The sequence below is a fragment of the Aethina tumida genome, chromosome 1, assembly GCF_024364675.1.
Source record: "Aethina tumida isolate Nest 87 chromosome 1, icAetTumi1.1, whole genome shotgun sequence".
Taxonomy (NCBI): domain Eukaryota; kingdom Metazoa; phylum Arthropoda; class Insecta; order Coleoptera; family Nitidulidae; genus Aethina; species Aethina tumida.
In genome coordinates, this window is record NC_065435.1 from 74,337,870 (window position 1) to 74,355,266 (window position 17,397).

A 17,397-nucleotide genomic window follows, 5' to 3' on the forward strand; every position below is an offset into this window, starting at 1 on the left:
TTATTTTGCATTAATGTAGTGAATAAATTCTCCAAGTAGTAAAAACGTTTGGTAATAAGTGACAAAAATATATTTTTTAATAGTTTTTTTATTTACAAATATTGTACTTATTTCTATACATTATTTCAATACGAATGTATGATATCTTCCCAATACTCTTCATTGGCGATAAAGAGAGATGTTTAATAATATATTATTTTAGTTTTCGTAATCGAATAATAAATATATGGAGCAACTTGATAGCTCTGTTTCTATACATTATTTCAATACAAATGTATGAAATCTTCCCAATACTCTTTACTGTCGATAAAGTATCTCTCTTTATTTAGTTATATATTTAAAAATATACTATTTTAATTTTCATAATCGAATAATAAATATAGAGAGCAACTTGTTAGTGTCTTTGTTATATATAACAAAATTTGAAAGCAAGTAAATCCCCTGCAAGCAGGACAAAAGGAATGTTCCTGCGCACAAATTTTACCATTTACATTGACTCATCAATTTTTAGACATCGTATAATGTAATAGAATCGTACATGTGAAAGACAAAGAATAATAGTGCTTTTAAAGGCAACAAATATCTTTATCTCATAGACGAAAACCTCGAAATGATTGGGACCGAAACCGGTTTCGCAGCATCTGTGATTCACCCGCCCAGGAACACCGCGATCGTCCGCTTTGTCTCAACCATCGGGCCAGCCGTTCAGTCGCTTGGTTCGCGTTCGTTCGCGAAACACGCCGCATAATGCATCGAAAAACAATCATACTCGTTACGATTTGTGCGTTTCTGAACGTTGGCGATGCCTTGACATTGGATGCGTTGCCCGAAATGGTGTTTGATGTGGCCAAAATTATACTGAAGGCGAGAAAGATCGTGGGGAACTATGCGGTGGAAGGGGTTCCCTATCCGTTATTTGAGAAAACAGAGCGCGAAATGTTCAAACGATTCGACTTGGTCAACAATAATTTGGAGTACCTGAGCAGGAGGACTGAAGGTGACAAACATTTTTTTATCTCTGCTTTCTTATTTTAAATTGCCTCAAAATTATGCCGATATCGTTATTTTAAATTTGAATTGTTTAAGTGAGCAGAACGTGATTTTGTTTAAACATTTTATTAATTTAAACAAACACAAAAGAAGGTCGTCACTTTTACGTTATGTTGTCATACCACTTTTTGACTTAATATCATTATTTAATAAATGAGAATATTGATTAAATTCTTGATAACTCGGAATAAGTAGTACTACTACAGAAGTTTAAATATTCTTTGTTCTATTCACAGTAAATTTTCACTGACAAATTACATTTTATTCATGATTCATTTTATAAGTTAAATTTGATATGAGCTATAAACAAAATACACATGAGGAAATGCAATAAAATATTTTTTACACATATTAATATTTATGTGAATTCTGCATATATTTTGAAAGACAAACAATAACATTTATCTTGCGAATACATTTTTGCGTAGTCGTCAAACCTAAAGAATTTGCATCTTGATAAAAAGTTATGCGATAAAACGGTGTCAAAAACAACAATGAATAGTTCTACGATGTTTAAACATTCCGGACACCTAACACGATAATTTCAATTATTAAAACTTGTTCCAGTTAAATTATTATACGCTGAGGAAAAATTGCTAATGATTCACCGACATTGAAATACTTTCTATTCGTATAATTCGTATTTCATTAGATAATTTCTATAAGATTAATTACACAAATATGTTTAATTAGCGTTTTAGTGTTGTTACAACAAAGCTGATAAAGTTTATAGTTTTATTTATGTGTTTTAATATGTTACTAGTGTGTAATATATTACTATTATTATCAATATAACGAATTTCGGATGTATATGTGTATATGTATCTGTGTGTGTGTGTAAAAGTTATGAATCTTTATAAAATAAATTTAGGGGAACTACACATTTTCATGATACTATAGATAATCAACATCTTATTGATACACGATTGAGTTATTTATAATATGAAATATGTTTTAATAAGACAAAAAGAAGATTGGATGTATGTATGTTAAAATATTTTTCAGCTCAAGAAGCGACAACGAACCATTTAATATCGAGTCTGCCGCGTCGTTTGCAGCTCGAACTGCGCTTAAACGATCTGAGTGACTATTTGACGCGCATCGACGTCAACTACAGGCGCATGTTGGAGTACGCAGAGGAACGCGATCACATAGAAAAGGCCACCCTCATTGACTTCGCGCGACACGTCGTTTCACACGATCCCAGCTCCTCGATCAATCTTCTCGAGAGAATCTTTAGGTTTCTATCGCCAGGACGGAAGGGAATCACCGACAACGGAATTCTTCACAGTCTGGCCGATTCGCTCGCAACTTTTGTAAGTATTTATGTAGTTAATTATAAGAAAGTGTTAATTAAATTTGATTTGATAATATATATTGTTGTTATAGTAGTTTTTATGAGTTTCTTTACACGGGTTCATTTAATTGACTGATAGTGGGTATAATTATAGTAATTTTATATCAATAGAGATGTGTTTATGACTGAGCGCTAGATTTACATTTAATAATAATTATTTGTTATTAACACCGTTCAGTATTCTCCGATTAATTATATTAACCAAGATATAAATTTAATGTTGACAAGTTGAAAATAAATAAATAACGGTAGTGCGCCATGTTCTGGTACCCCACCAGGTCGTGGTTTGTCAAAGAGTGCGCACGACGCGACCGGATCAGTTTGTTTTCGTCGGTCGCATGTTCCATTAGATCTGCACCAGTTTCGATTGTGTTATACGTTCCTGCTGGCAGGAAACGGTCGTTTCGTGTCGGCGATCAAGTGCACCGAACTGACCTCACAGTGTTAATAAGGAGTTTTTCTCTTGTTATCTCGTGGTAATAATTTATTTTCGATATGTTCCTTTGCTGTATATTGTGCGTTGGAATGAGATTATGAAACGTGCAATTTTAGAAAGTAATTACTGGTGTGTGTTGGTACAGTTTTGCACGATTTTTATAAATTTATGTACTGACCTTCGTACTGTTTTAAGATTGGCATTTCAATCTGTACCCTTTGTCCGATTTAAATGGTTTAATTGTCCATTGTGCGATAAACGGTTCTTCGTAATTAGAGGAAGCGTTCATTGTGCTGTTTGTTCTAAATGAAATAATTAAGTGCACGTTAAAGTACCATCAAATACCAATATTATAAATTCTTAAGCCTCGTCATTTGATATAAATTTTCTCGTCCTTACTCAATTTACTTGACTGATATTTTAAACAGGCAACAGTTTCGGGTCAAACAAAGAACCACATTTACTGAGTGACATAAAGAGACCGGCCATAAAATCTACCTGACTTCTTCTTTGTAGCATTTATTTTTGTGTCGATTTATCTGACTAGAAAATTTGTATCTTTGCCTTTATTATATTGTCTGTTCTATAAATTTGTCATCAGCCATTGCTCTCCATTAATTATTTACGTTTTTCATTTATTTTCCACGTTTGACCTATTCATATTTTCATTTTAAGTTTTGGGTTTTGTAATTATTTAAAATCAACCATAGTGTATTCATATTTAAAACATAAACAGAATCCAGATGAGCACCAAAACACCAGATGTACTTGATAATAAATTATAACAGTGAGTCATTAATGATGCTGAGCTTGACCTTTTGTCACGCTTTTTTTCTTTTTAATTACTGCGTCTAAAATGTTAATCTCGTTCCTGTATAAAATAAATCATTGTTGTTTGATAAAAGTTTTAAAAATAGCTGATATCAAAATGTTACATATGAAGGATGTTGTTATCACGAAACATCTAACCGCATTGTCATCCGGAAAAAAAGTGGATTTCTCACCCATGAGAAACTTTGTTTCGACTGAATCAATAGCATTAACGCAATACAAAAGTAAGAGTATGTGAATGCTTTTTATGCACCAAAGGGATTTTCAATTTTCCATATTATTCGTGTCGGTTACAACAAAATTGTATGTTATGCGTTATATAACTTAAACTATTGTTGTGTACATGTCAACATTAAGCGGCCAGAAAATCACTAGTTCCGCAACCATTTCTTGACCCAAACCCATTTAATATTCCGCCATTGACACTTTCTACATTTAAAAAAAGAAATTAATTTTTAGACGCAAAAGTAATGTAAAAGATGCTGGTCAAAATAATTCTTGTCCTGGCGAGCGTAACATTATGCGCATCGTCGAATCACACCCTCCTCGACCAAATGCGCGCTGACTTCATCCATCTGCAAACGGAACTGTGGAACTACGTTCTGGACTTCGAAGGAGTTGGCGAGAAAGAGAACCAGAGGCCGGAACTACACCTCGTCCAGAAATTCGAAGATTACGGCGATAACTTAGAAAAGACCATGGGTAGCCACGATTCTTACAAAGAAGCGACGCAAGTGCTGGAAGGGATATGGGCTTACAACGTGATAGGGTCGGATTTGAAGAGCATCGAGGCCCTTTATGGCACATTCAGACGGTTCCAGAACCTACAAACCGCCCCGAACAAGATCCCGTCTCCCAAAGATGCTTACAAACAGTTCGCTGAGTTGGTACTGTTCGATCCCTTGAACAAAGTCAGCGAGGCTTTCATTAGGATGGAGGGGGTTATCAGCAATCAATTTTACAGAAAAGTTGCCGAGGTAAACCGTAAATCACGATGAGCATAAACACATCTCTTTAGTATCTTGGGTTTTGTATTTATAGTTGGGTTTTGGTTGTTTTAGGAGTTGGATGGGTTAGTGTGCGAGACAAAGAATCAGTCGGCGCAACAAGTTATTTATAATTTGTACAATTCTATTGCGCTGACTGAATTGAAGGGATACACAATGATTCAGTTCTCATATATGATTTTAAAATTGTATAATGAAGGTGAGTGTAACTGAAAATATTAGAACATGTCATGTTCATTAATATATAATTATTTATAAGTATCATTTGTCATACAACAAATTACTTTAATATCATGTACTAAGAAGCAGGAAATAAAATAATAAACCGAGCAATTATACTACAAACCGCATTTCTGTTCATATCATTTCCGTTTCCCTTAAAAAACAATTAATTAAAACGCGTGTTCACAGGTAACTATTTAAAGGAGTCCCAACTCCAACAAGAACGATTCGAAACCAGAACGAACTTGGCCATATCAGCTGTTAAATCTGCGATGCAAGATGTCTCTCGTGATTTGTACCGTTGCGATCCTAAACGGCACATTAAAGGTATTATAAAAAAATAAATTAATAAAAATCTTAACGGTGAAATTGCAGGCCAAACTTACGATGAAGTCACCCAACTAATACAAGGTTATCTGCAAAATGAAGTTGACATGAATCCCTATGCTACCTGTAGAGAAAATTGTGCGGAGTACAAGTACACAAAAAATTATGGTTGTTTCAAGAACTTGTACTGTCAGAAACAAAGGACCTGTATGGGAAAAATCCTCAATTGTCAATTTGTTGATTCCGACATGTGGGTTTGCCCTGCTGTAAGTAGTTATTGCTCAAATTGTGGGGTTATTTAAAACCGTTTTTTAGTCTGCTTACAGTGGAAGAAGATACGAGTACATCAAATACGAGAACGGGGACGTTTTGGGAAGAGATGAAGGTTGCATTCGGGGCACCACCAAAGTGGACAGTTGGTGGCGTTGGTTGTTTTGGCACTGTTCTTACTGCATGTGTCTTTGTGACGAAGCCGGTCCACAATCCGATAGGTTCTTCAATCTTAGACCCGCTCTCTCCAATATTACACACAACAAGTAATAAAACAAAGATTGTTGATTTATTTAGAGCTTATTATGAAAGTTTTTAGAGTCGTAACAGGATTGAGGTTTATTAAAGTAAACAGAGTATTCCATATGCAAATCCAGGAAGGTGTCCTCAAACCTTACGGCAAAATCGACGAAGACACGATAAGATGGGTACCAGTAAGCGCGTACAAAATCACAGATAAAAATGTGCACAATGGTATAGATTACCATCAAATGTCTTGGGAGAAACGGGCGGTGGATCTGGACGATTTGGTGGCAGACAAAAACCACATCGTAACCGGCGTTAAATTTAAGATGATCGGTTCCCATTTGAACTTCGAGATCAGGATTACACCATTCGATTTCAAGAACGGAACGCTCATCGATCCCGTTAACAAGAGCGTATGGAAGGATAATCCAAACACGGATTCAAGCTTGAAAAACCCTCGGTAAGGGTCTGGGTTTTTTTGTAACGTTTATTAATGGTGTATTTGTGGGTTTTTTAGTTTGCATGGACCTTTTAAACCGTTTTACTTGTAAGTAGACGAATTGTCTGCATGATTTCAACCTGTAGAATTCACTAGAATCATTCTTGAATCAATTAACTCGATGATAAAATCCCTAAAACGTGCCTTATAATTTCAGGAAACGATTGAACTTATATAAACCGGACATCCCAACTCGTTCCCTTTCACCATCAGTTCCGGACTCAAGTACGGACCAATACATTGAATTCGTCAACACCGACTTGCATAAAGATGCTGCTCAAACAACAGTGCCATTCATCGACATTCAACCAGTTCAGTCGTTGATTCCGGGCCCCTTGAGCGGTGCCGGAATCTTTCACAAGGGCAGACCCGACTTCGGGGGCTTTTTAGCTCCCAAAATTATCACGTACGATTTCAGTGAACACTTAAAGGCGATATTTCCCGAGGATGAGTCTCCAGAAAACACCGTGTTGCCGGAAGTCGAAGCGAACTGATGTCGGTACATAAAATATGAAAGAGTTAACCAAATGTTATGTACTGTGATTTAATGTAGCCATACGAATAATAGTGTTTAGTTTTAATTCTAGCCGGTTCATCTGAATTTGGTTATAGTGTGTACATATTTGTATTTATACGATTGAAGTTACTTTTATATGCATAACTTTTTTAGTCATTAAATAAAGAGATACAATATATGAGTACTCTTTTATTTTTCCTTAAATATTAATAGCTAAGAAGATAAGAAACTACCTACAATTTAGGCTTCATTTAATCTTTCCTTTGAAACCAAGAGGTTCGTAGTAGGTTGTACCAAAGCAATTAATAATACTACAACATCAACTTATCAACTTATTTATAAATGTCAAATACTAGTTTACTGATTTTGATAAATTCCAGGCCTGAAATATTATTTCTAGTATAAATTTTTTGCACAATTCGAAGATGTATATGACCTAATCTTAAAAAAGATATATTATATTATTTTAAACCATCATACGATTTCATAACTATGGTAGTTCGATGATAATGAGTATATTTTGGGCTGTAACTGAAATTAAAATAAGTAACATAAATACCCTTATTTTTTTCGTTTTGTTACTGTTTAATTTCAATTTATATTATTATACGTCAGTTCAAATTGTGCAGTTATATACAATGTTTGTAATGTGGAAAGAGTGTGTTCAGAGCTTTTCTTATATTGATTAAGTTTATCGCTTACATCCCTTAAATTTGAATGAAAGTAATCTAAAATTCAGAAAATGTATTTTTAATGATATATTGGTACGTAAAACATAATAAGTTTATAGTGAATTTTGAATGTTTACATAAATGCTCCGAGAAACCATGCACTGCAGTCTCAAATAATGAAGAAGATCGTGCGTCACTTTTGTCTGAGGTTTGGGATTCCTCCTACTACTTCTACTACTGTGATATCTTCACATTCACAATCCAACATATCTTTTATAAAATTTACAATTGTGCTCTTATCAAAATAAAATTGATTTGGATTGTCAGTAAATTTAAGAATAATATTTAAGTTATTAGATTATATAGACATGAATTATTCAATCTACAGTTCTTAAAAAAAATAATCTTTTACACCTTGAGTAAAAAGATTATGATCCATCTACAAATTGTTTTATCAGTAATTGAACTCACTAAAGGTAGCTACTATTTAGGTTAAAAGTTCACATGTCACATAGATCTATTAATACTTCTTTAACTTTTGAAATGAGCAACAGCTTTTAACTTTCCGATTACTTTCAATTCCCAAGTAAAGTGAATAGGATGTTGACAATATTCCTCATCTATGTCGTCATTCTCACTATTATCATCTAAAAATTTACAATATTAAATTTAATGTGTACCGCTTTGACCGTAGAAGGGATATTCTCCGTATTGAAAAATTGACCAGGATACAGGAAATTGAAAATTGCCGAATTTTGAAATTGGACGTATTATTGGTATAAAATATGAAAATTTTGCAAAAACCAGTATAATATATTGATTTATTTTAATATGCTGAAGGTGTGCTTATCTATGAACTTAGAATATTCGTAAAAGAGCGTTCCCGACAATCAAGTAAAAAAAGGATACTTTCACCCCAGGATGGATCCACCTTGTCGTGGTCCTGGGGCTCAGTACCTCTCCACAAGCCAGTGGTAGTGGGGAACTAACGGATTCAACACCTGCAAGTCCAATCCATCCCCAGGAAGATCACGGATCTTCCTTAGATTGGACTTGTTCTTCCGAACCCAGGGGGCAGGCATCTTTGTCAGTCCCACGTCTTCTGGTTAAGCATACCCCGTATATGCAAATATATATTTAGAAGTTAAAAAATAAACTTTTTTTCATATATAATTTTATATAATCACTAAACTTTGTTCTATATAAAGTTTGTCTCTGTTAAAAAGTTGGAGTACACGTCTTTAAAAATATGTAGTATGGATATTTAAATGTGGTGTGTTCATTATTATTGTCTAATTTCCTAGATTTTTGTTTTTGACGAAATTGTTGTGGTCACGTAAACAGGCATATCATATCCACTTCCTCTCTCATGTAATAAAATATATAAATAGATAATTCCCAGGAAAAAAGTTTGTTCAGTTAAAATTTAATTAACTATCATTATCAGTATAGTATCGGTAACTCAAAGATAAATAGTTTTAAATAATTGACATTTGAACCTGTTATATTTACTTGTCACGGAAATATCGATTTCGTCTGTTTATGGTATTTCTTATAAATTTAACATAATCTACAGTCTTAAGTGTCAGACATGTTCTATCTTATTTTGTACACTAAACACGGGGGACAATACATCCAAAAATAATAATATTTATATTACATTCTGTACATGATTAAACATCAGCGATGGAAAAATATTGCGGGAAATACTTAAATTTCCAAATGCAATAGTGACTACCTTTAGTATAATCTCAACAAGAAGCAAATTTTGGAGGAAACGGATGTGATCAATTCGCCAAATAGTATTATTTTTGAACACTTGAAAATGATCAGTGATGATTTGGAAGTCATTAGCAAGAGATATGAAGGTAAAAAAATTGTAATTTACCAAAGTTATTCAAGCACAAAATATATGACTCCAAGGGACATTCCGAATCGTTTCCGGCTCGAATTGCGTTTAAACGATATTAATGACTATTTGACACGTATAGATGCAAACCATCGATTCGGTATTATAGTTATTTTTATATGTTGTATTTAATGTTTTAGGGTTGTAACTGGTGGCACCAAGAGGATCAGTGGAGGAAACGAACGTTTTATATATTATTTGAAGTAAGAATGTGTTTCCAATCAGTACAATTACATTTTCCTAATTAACTTCTGTTAAAATACGTAATTGCAAGAACACATTTGAACTTGGACGGTGTGGACATCCCAATTCGTTCGCCTTGCAAGTTAGTTCCGAAATGACAGCAACAATATGCAACTTTTGTAAATACTGATTTGGAAAAGGACGTTGGTCAAACTACAGTGCTATTTATTGACATGCCACCAGTTGAATCATTAATTCCGAAAGCTTTGAGCGGGGTACAAGGATACGACTTACTTTGGCGGATTTTTAGCACCCAAAGTTGTAATGTACGACTTCAGTGGACATATCGAAGTAACATTTCCGAAGAACCAAATGAATAATAAAAAAAATGTAAATTTATTATATACATTTTTTTTAATATTCAAGAATCATATCAATCACTCAGTGAAATCTTACATTGTATTTTATTTATTAAGCGTGATTTCGGAATTGTTCACTTTAACTTAGTAGTTTTACTATTAGTTAAAACTAGTAAATCTCGCATACTGATTACTCTCCAACAGTCTCATGCGTATCTAATCCTTAGACGAGTTATTATAACCCGCCTTTTTATTCTTTTGGGGTTATTAGGATGTGGCGTTTGATTTCCTTTAATTTGGTTGAGAGTTGACTCCAATTATTTTGGCATAGATTAAGGGCTGTACTTCTAATTTTGCTTTTTGTTCTTCTCAGGGTTATTTTGTTTCCTGGGTCAACTTCATCTGAAATAATGGCGTTTTTGATTGCACTCTCAGCGATCTTAATACTCATTATGGCTATGTGGGTGGAGCCCAGATGAAATAAATGGTTTTGTTTAGTTGTTGCATTTCATAGACACTGTTTATGTTGTAAAAGTTGATCCTTGCTACAACACACAATACAACAGTATTTCCATATTAAATCACTGGAGCTTACTCGTTCTGATGATTTCGTAGATATAGATATTTGTAGAATTTGATTACAATGGAGTTGATGTTATTTTACAAGGCTTTTATTGTATAATGAAGATATAATTCTCTAAGATGGTTGTATATTTGTTAGTGGTCTAAGGTTTGTGGAAGGTGCACTCTTTTTATACTGGAATATATTCTTTCCAAAAATAGGACTAGAATTCCCGTTTTGTACTAAGGAATAACAGATAGATTGTTGGGAGTCGTGTAACTTGAGACATTGATGTAGAGTTGTTGTATTCCCATAAGGAAACTTAGGGAATTTGTGATTATGGACAATTTACTTATTTCATTGCGTCTATTGTTGTGTTGTATTGCCAGTAGATTGACATATAGCTCAGCTGGATATAAATACAAGTATTAGAACTTACTTGTTTTGAAGTCTCCGATACCTCAGTGGAGAGATTGTTATATTTGTAGAATTTAACTATAATAAAGTCGTTTTTAATTTGTTGATAATTATTTTCATTTTTTCTCATTTTGCAAAGCTTCATTATAAGTTCTTATAAGTCTAACTCTTCATTGTACTGGAATATTTTCTTTACAAAAATAGGAGTAGCTCCTTTATTAACGGATTATAGAACCTGTTGGATGCTATATCGTTGATGTAACTGTACTGGAATGTTTTAGGGATTGTTAACTTGAGAGGTGGTTCATTGGTTTCACTGTAGATACTGATATTGATTCACTGTGTAGATGTGGGAGGATTAATATAAAAAAATATGTTACTATTTTTAGAGCTCCATCATGAATAGGGCCAATTCTTCGGATTTAGTCTTTGGTTGTATATTTTTTTTAATTTTTCAAAAAAAGTATAAATTACTCGATGTAAAGTAAGTATATAATTTTAAATAAAAAATATCGATATAGTTTAATTTTTAGTAATGAAATCAATATTTGGCAGTGCAATCGTTGTTGCCTATATCAGACTACCAAAGGGGTTTAAATCATATATCAAAGAAACGAATCAATCAGGATATGAAAAATATCACGTACCTGTTTCAGTGAGTCAACACAAATTCCACGATTTAAATTTTCCATTCAACAGAACAAATGTAGAAATGAAGAACCATAAAAAAGAACAATTTCCAGTCTCCGGACTATTTCCGGAGCAATTAAAACAAGCAGTTGTTCGAAATTCGCCAATTAGGGGCTGTAAAAAGTGTAGATTGTCACTCTGGTTTGTGATGAAATGGTTTGCAGAGGCGGTTTGGGCCACATAGAAATGTCGGCGATGGTAATTAGAACGATTAGGTAATTTTAATTGTGGAGAAGAATTCCCGTTTTGTACTGACGAATAACTGATAAATTGTCTTGAATCGTGTAACTTGAGACATAGATTTAGATTGTAAAGTTGCGGAATTAGCTCCAGTGATCCGGATTGCCCGGACCCGGAAACGGGGCCGCTTTGTCTTATCGAATCCGAGCGGCGCTTGCAGAGAACCGAGAGAACGGAGAAACCGGTCGACGTAACTCAAGTCTGGCGTATGTTTATATTCATTTTATTGCCCCCGCCGCTCCGGCATCAAACTTTGCCAATTTGAACGCAACTCCGCCCGTTTCCGCCAGCCACTAATTTATTCTGCGGTCGTCCGGGGGGGCGCGCAAACCGACCGGAATGGGGGAACGCCATGCTCCCGGATTAAATATACAAATGGATATGTGGAGGCTATTAGGAATAATGACACCCCTATGGCATGTAAATGCTTCAGTAGCTATTCGTTATCTCCCTCAGAACGCACGCTGATTCAAAACTGACCGTTTATGACTCGTATACCTTTCATCTTTTTTCTAAAGTGGATATTTTAAAAGTACGATTTTATATGCCCACTATAATTTATCATGATTTTCTCGTCAATTAATATTTTTATTCATTTCCAATAGTTCTTAAACTTTAGATAGAGTAGTTGTACTTATATTCCCTACTTATTTATTTCTTAAGTAATTTGTTACAATAAAATAATGATCCAATAGATTATAATTAAAATGTTATAGTTAAAATGGTGAATTTGTTGCTCCAAGTGTTTTAACAGTTTTGTAGCATCGTGCGTGGACATTAGTAGAATCCAGAAGCCTCAGGCATTAAGTTATCGACACTTTTCATTGCCTCACCGTTTCCGCAGCGCATCTATTAACTTTATGATATCGTAGGAAATTAATCTGCATTATTAACCGGCCATATACGCAAAGGACCGCTAAAAATTCCCGCACTGCTCTGAATTGCCCTCGTTTTTACGGCCGATAAAAATTTCAAATGGCCACGACAAAATATTCGGGGATTAATCGATGTGGCGATGGAAAAATTTGCACGACACGTTTTACTGTGAGTGTGTACAATAAAAGCTCTTAGATTCGAATTCCGTTTCTATCGACAGTGCAGGGAAATTCGAGCGCGCCGAGAGATTAATGCAATTATCGACAGTGTTAAAAATAGATTCAATTTCGCGAAGAGCTTTTCGTTACGTCCCGTAAAATTAGCTTTTGAAATTGCCAGGAAAGAAAATCCGAGTGTGTTTTATATTAAAGCAATTATTGACGGTACACAGGTATAAAATAAAACCAGTCTTCTATTTTTAGATATTTCAATTTATGAACGAACGGAGATATTATACAAGAAATTTTTTTCCCTGAGTGAGTAAAAACAATCGTTGAAGCACAGAATAAGTTTTTCGAGCCGTCCGCGTGAGCTTGCACATTAATCTTTCTCTTATTTGTGGTCCCATCATCGTGACACCTAAAAATAGTCGTCGAGAGAACCGTAAGTCGCCCCCGAAGAAAACATCACGCGAAAAGTTATTTATTAACACTGTAGATTGTGCGGTAGATTGGATGTGCGAAGGACGAGAGTGAAGGATCGCTCGCCATCCATTTATCCTCGTTGAATACTTTGTTCCGTAATTAAAAACCGCATGGAAAAATAAATTTCGACGACAAACCGTCCGTCCCGTTTTCACCGCCATAAAGTCGCAACTAATCGGACTTGCAAATGCGATAAGATCGAGGTGAAACGATTTTCGACATCTACAATAACTCACCAGGATTTATCGCCTCCTATTCCTATTTTTCCGCCACAATTAACTCAACAATAACTGTCGTCATGTCAACATCAATCAAAACGTTCAATAAATTTCATTTTAGTGTCATGATCGGAACTCGATTCTGAAATAATAAAATTTAAGTGTAAGAAAATGGTTTGGCCAACGATAAACGATGATAATCCGGACGATCTGGTCGACCCAAAGGTCAAGCCGCAACAGTTGGACGCTGGAGAGGCAAGAAGTCACTTGGAGCATATATGCGCCTTGAACGTTATGTCAAAGCCTCAAAAGACACGTCTGACCGGAATAATCTGCACCATCGGACCGGCATCCAAAGAACCAGAAATGCTCGTTAAGATGATGGAACAAGGTAAACATCATAACCAACGATTTTTTCTTGTCTAAAAATTTCTCCACAAGGCATGAATATCGCAAGAATGAACTTCTCCCACGGAAGCCACGAATACCACGCGGAGACCGTCAAGAATTGCAGGTTGGCGGCGGATATGTATAGCAAAAAGATCGGCATGCTGTATCCTTTGGCAATCGCATTGGATACTAAAGGGCCGGAGATTCGCACTGGATTATTGGATGGAGGAGGATCTGCTGAGGTCGAATTGAAGAAGGGCGGGACCATCACTTTAACGATCGACAAAAATTATGCCGACAAGGGCACCGCTGACATAGTTTATGTCGACTACGAGAACATTGTTAAGATTGTTCAACCAGGCAATAAAATATTCGTTGATGATGGTTTGATGTCGCTGGTGTGCAAGGAGAACAAAGGCAACGCTTTGGTTTGCACCATCGAGAATGGGGGGATGTTGGGAAGCAAAAAGGGTACGGGTTGCATGAATTGGTTTGGTTTTAAACAATTTTAATTTATTTAATTGTAGGATGCAATTTGCCTGGCTTACCTGTTGATCTTCCTGCCATTTCGGAGAAGGATAAATCTGATCTACAGTTTGGTGTTGATCAAGGTGTTGATATGATTTTTGCATCATTCATTCGAGATGGACAGGCTCTTACTGAAATTAGAGACGTTTTGGGTAACATGGATTAAACAAATCATCAAACCCGACTAAATTTTTTTCTTTGTTTAGGTGAAAAGGGCAAAGATATAAAAATCATCTCGAAAATTGAGTGTCAACAAGCTTTGAATTGCATCGACGAAATAATAGATGCTTCAGATGGTATAATGTTAGCCCGTGGTGATTTGGGCATAGAAATACCTACTGAAAAAGTATTTTTGGCGCAAAAGTCTATCATTGCTAAATGCAACAGAGTTGGAAAGCCTGTTACTTGCGCGACTCAAATGTTGGAGTCTATGATTAAAAAGCCAAGACCTACAAGAGCTGAAGCCTCCGACGTGGCCAATGCCGTTTTGGACGGATCTGATACCGTGATGTTGTCTGGTGAAACCGCCAAAGGAGAATATCCTCTTGGTAACATTAAAATTGATCTTAACCTTGTAGTGCGTTGACATAATTTGATTTTTGTAGAATGTATTGCAACTCAGGCGGTTGTGGCTAAGGAAGCGGAGAGTGCCATAAGATATACGGAATTTCTGGAGGATCTCCTCGATGCCACTCCTCTACCGGTAGATGCAGCTCAGGCAATCGCTATTGCAGCCGTCCAAGCTTCGTTGAAATGCGTGGCTAGCGCCATAATCGTCATCACGACTTCTGGAAGATCCGCCCACTTGGTAGCAAAATACAGACCCAGGTATAACGTTTGTTAAATTAGAGGATATTGTATGATTGTGTTTTTGGGGTTTGAATGTATCCGCCACGTTTCAGGTGCCCGATTTTGGCTGTGACGCGTTGTGGGGAATCGGCCAGGCTCTGTCACCTTTATCGTGGCGTGATACCGATAATCTATGAAACGCCACGCATCGACGAATGGACCGAAGACATCGACGGTCGTGTTAGTTTCGCCATTAACTTCGCGATGACCCACGATATCTTGCACGTTGGCGATACCATCATCATCGTCAAGCCATGGCTGCAAAACGAAGGTTTTGATAGTACCGTTACGATTGTTGAGGTCGAGTCGAAGTGTAAGCAGAAATAAAGGCGTGATGATTCGATTCACTTGTTTTATTTCCCCGGCAAGATGGAGACTGTATCAGATCAGAACAAATGTTTTGGTGATGAAAGAGAGTATCTTTGTTACAGATGTCCGATAATAATGGTGACGAGATTCGCGGACGTGGCCAGAAAGGCTCACCTATACAGATCGGTGATGCCGTTGATTTACGAGCCAGCACCGGATCCTCACTGGCAAAAAGATGTGGACAATCGCGTGTTTTTCGGGATCACTTGGGGATTGCAGCACCAGTTGATAAAGTCTTTGGATCCTGTGGTAGTGATCCAAGGCTATAAACACGGATCCGGTTTCACTAATACAGTTAGAGTGATGTTTGCGAGCGATGGCGATTGTATGGCAGCCTGTAGACGATAAATAAATCCGTCCATTTTTACATATTAGTTATTTTATTTGAAGTGGCGTGTTGAACGGTATTTCCTTGAGTTTTTGTTACAGGTGTCCTATATTGGCGGTGGTGCGCGATGCAAGGGTGGCGAGACAATGTCACATGTACCGAGGCATAGTTCCTTTGATTTTCGACAAAACGCGGGAGAAGAATTTCGACTTGGACTTACAATCTAGATTGCACTTTGCTATGTCGTTCTTGTCCGGTAGGAAAATGATCAAGAATCATGACTGCATCATTATCTTGTCAAGCTGGAAACCTGGCACCGGCTTCAGCAACATGATGAGGATCCTTTACGTAGAAGCTGGAGATGAAGAAGTGTGCATGGGTCCTTGTCAAACTTAGGTTTAGTTAGTTAGTTAACTGTTAGTTTTGATGTTACGCTTTATGATTGAATAAAAGGAAAGTTTCATACAATTAAGTTGTGCCCGATGTTGTTGTAAATCTATTTAATTCCGATTTTAGAGACTGACCGCGTTCCATTTGCGAACTTTTCGGAGCGTGATGTCAGTGTGTGCTCACATAATCGCACCGACGTCAAATTTCCAACTTTCGGTTTTGAGGCATTGTTTTATCACTACTGTTGCCAACAACTTTTGCATGAGCTGTTCTCGAACGATATTCCAGTTAATTATGTGGATTAACATACGGACTTGTTTACTAGGTTATTGAGGTCGACAACTTTTTCCACTCCCTAGCTGATAACTGTCTAAAGTTGAACACATCAGTTTTGTTAATATTTCACCGCTAATAACCATCAGAAACGCTCACGACATAAATCCATTAGCATCAAATTTTTCTTGTACCGAAAACCCGCAAAGTTTCATCGTACAGAACACATTCGAAAATGTCCCGGGACAGTAATCCGGTTGGTACATTAAGGGTGCGAGACGCCGGGTCATAATCGCCGCAAAACTCTTGTAATTGATTTTGTCAGCGGACGAGAAACTCCTTGCGAGCGCCAAAGTTAACCGAACGTGGACATCAATCAGGTGGTCGGCGAGCCCGTGTCGGTGGGAGGGTTCCGGCTTAATGGTCCTTTGATTCCGATTTAGTTGGCTGTTGTTGGCGCTTTCCAACTACCATTGTCTGTTGGGGTTTCCATGTTGCAACTCCTGTTAAACTGCTTTAAATTAGCTCGGCTTCTCTCATGATTACATTAGCGGGGTTCGAAATATTGTGTATATAAATGTGTGAAACAGTTTAGGAAATTGTATCTAGCTCCTATCGTATCGAACTCTTCACAAAGTTTCAATTCAATAGATGCATCCACGAATCTATTGTTAAATTTGATACACTAGATTGTGAGGTAGTAACTAACTAAAACAGTTTTTATAAAATTTTTCAATAA

The 17,397-nt window shown here is 36.2% G+C and overlaps 2 protein-coding genes across 8 annotated transcripts; both read left to right on the top strand.

Moving 5' to 3' along the window:
- Positions 1–687: 687 nt before the first annotated feature.
- On the top strand, positions 688–6,940 carry LOC109604287 (uncharacterized). 5 transcript variants are annotated; one of them, XR_007548711.1, is made up of 8 exons: positions 688–997; positions 2,056–2,366; positions 4,736–4,880; positions 5,093–5,230; positions 5,279–5,496; positions 5,546–5,766; positions 5,820–6,293; positions 6,403–6,543. XR_007548711.1 is itself a non-coding variant. In XM_020020815.2 (8 exons), exons 1-8 carry the CDS (start codon positions 748–750, stop codon positions 6,737–6,739), a joined length of 2,007 nt encoding a protein of 668 aa, XP_019876374.1. In that variant the 5' UTR covers positions 705–747; the 3' UTR covers positions 6,740–6,940. The 5 variants fall into 5 exon arrangements, 4 of the variants coding, with proteins under 4 accessions (XP_019876374.1, XP_049826014.1, XP_019876381.1 ...); XM_020020815.2 differs by having other exon boundaries at positions 705–997; positions 5,820–6,206; positions 6,403–6,940; XM_049970057.1 differs by lacking the exon at positions 688–997 and adding an exon at positions 4,134–4,651 and having other exon boundaries at positions 2,240–2,366; positions 5,820–6,206; positions 6,403–6,940.
- A 6,702-nt stretch (positions 6,941–13,642) lies between these two features.
- LOC109603137 (pyruvate kinase) lies at positions 13,643–16,463 on the top strand. 3 transcript variants are annotated; one of them, XM_020019598.2, is made up of 6 exons: positions 13,643–13,922; positions 13,973–14,392; positions 14,449–14,601; positions 14,656–14,997; positions 15,055–15,277; positions 16,097–16,463. In XM_020019598.2, exons 1-6 carry the CDS (start codon positions 13,703–13,705, stop codon positions 16,389–16,391), a joined length of 1,653 nt encoding a protein of 550 aa, XP_019875157.1. In that variant the 5' UTR covers positions 13,643–13,702; the 3' UTR covers positions 16,392–16,463. The 3 variants fall into 3 exon arrangements, with proteins under 3 accessions (XP_019875157.1, XP_049817448.1, XP_049817449.1); XM_049961491.1 differs by lacking the exon at positions 16,097–16,463 and adding an exon at positions 15,730–16,034; XM_049961492.1 differs by lacking the exon at positions 16,097–16,463 and adding an exon at positions 15,352–15,641.
- The last annotated feature ends 934 nt before the right edge of the window (positions 16,464–17,397 follow it).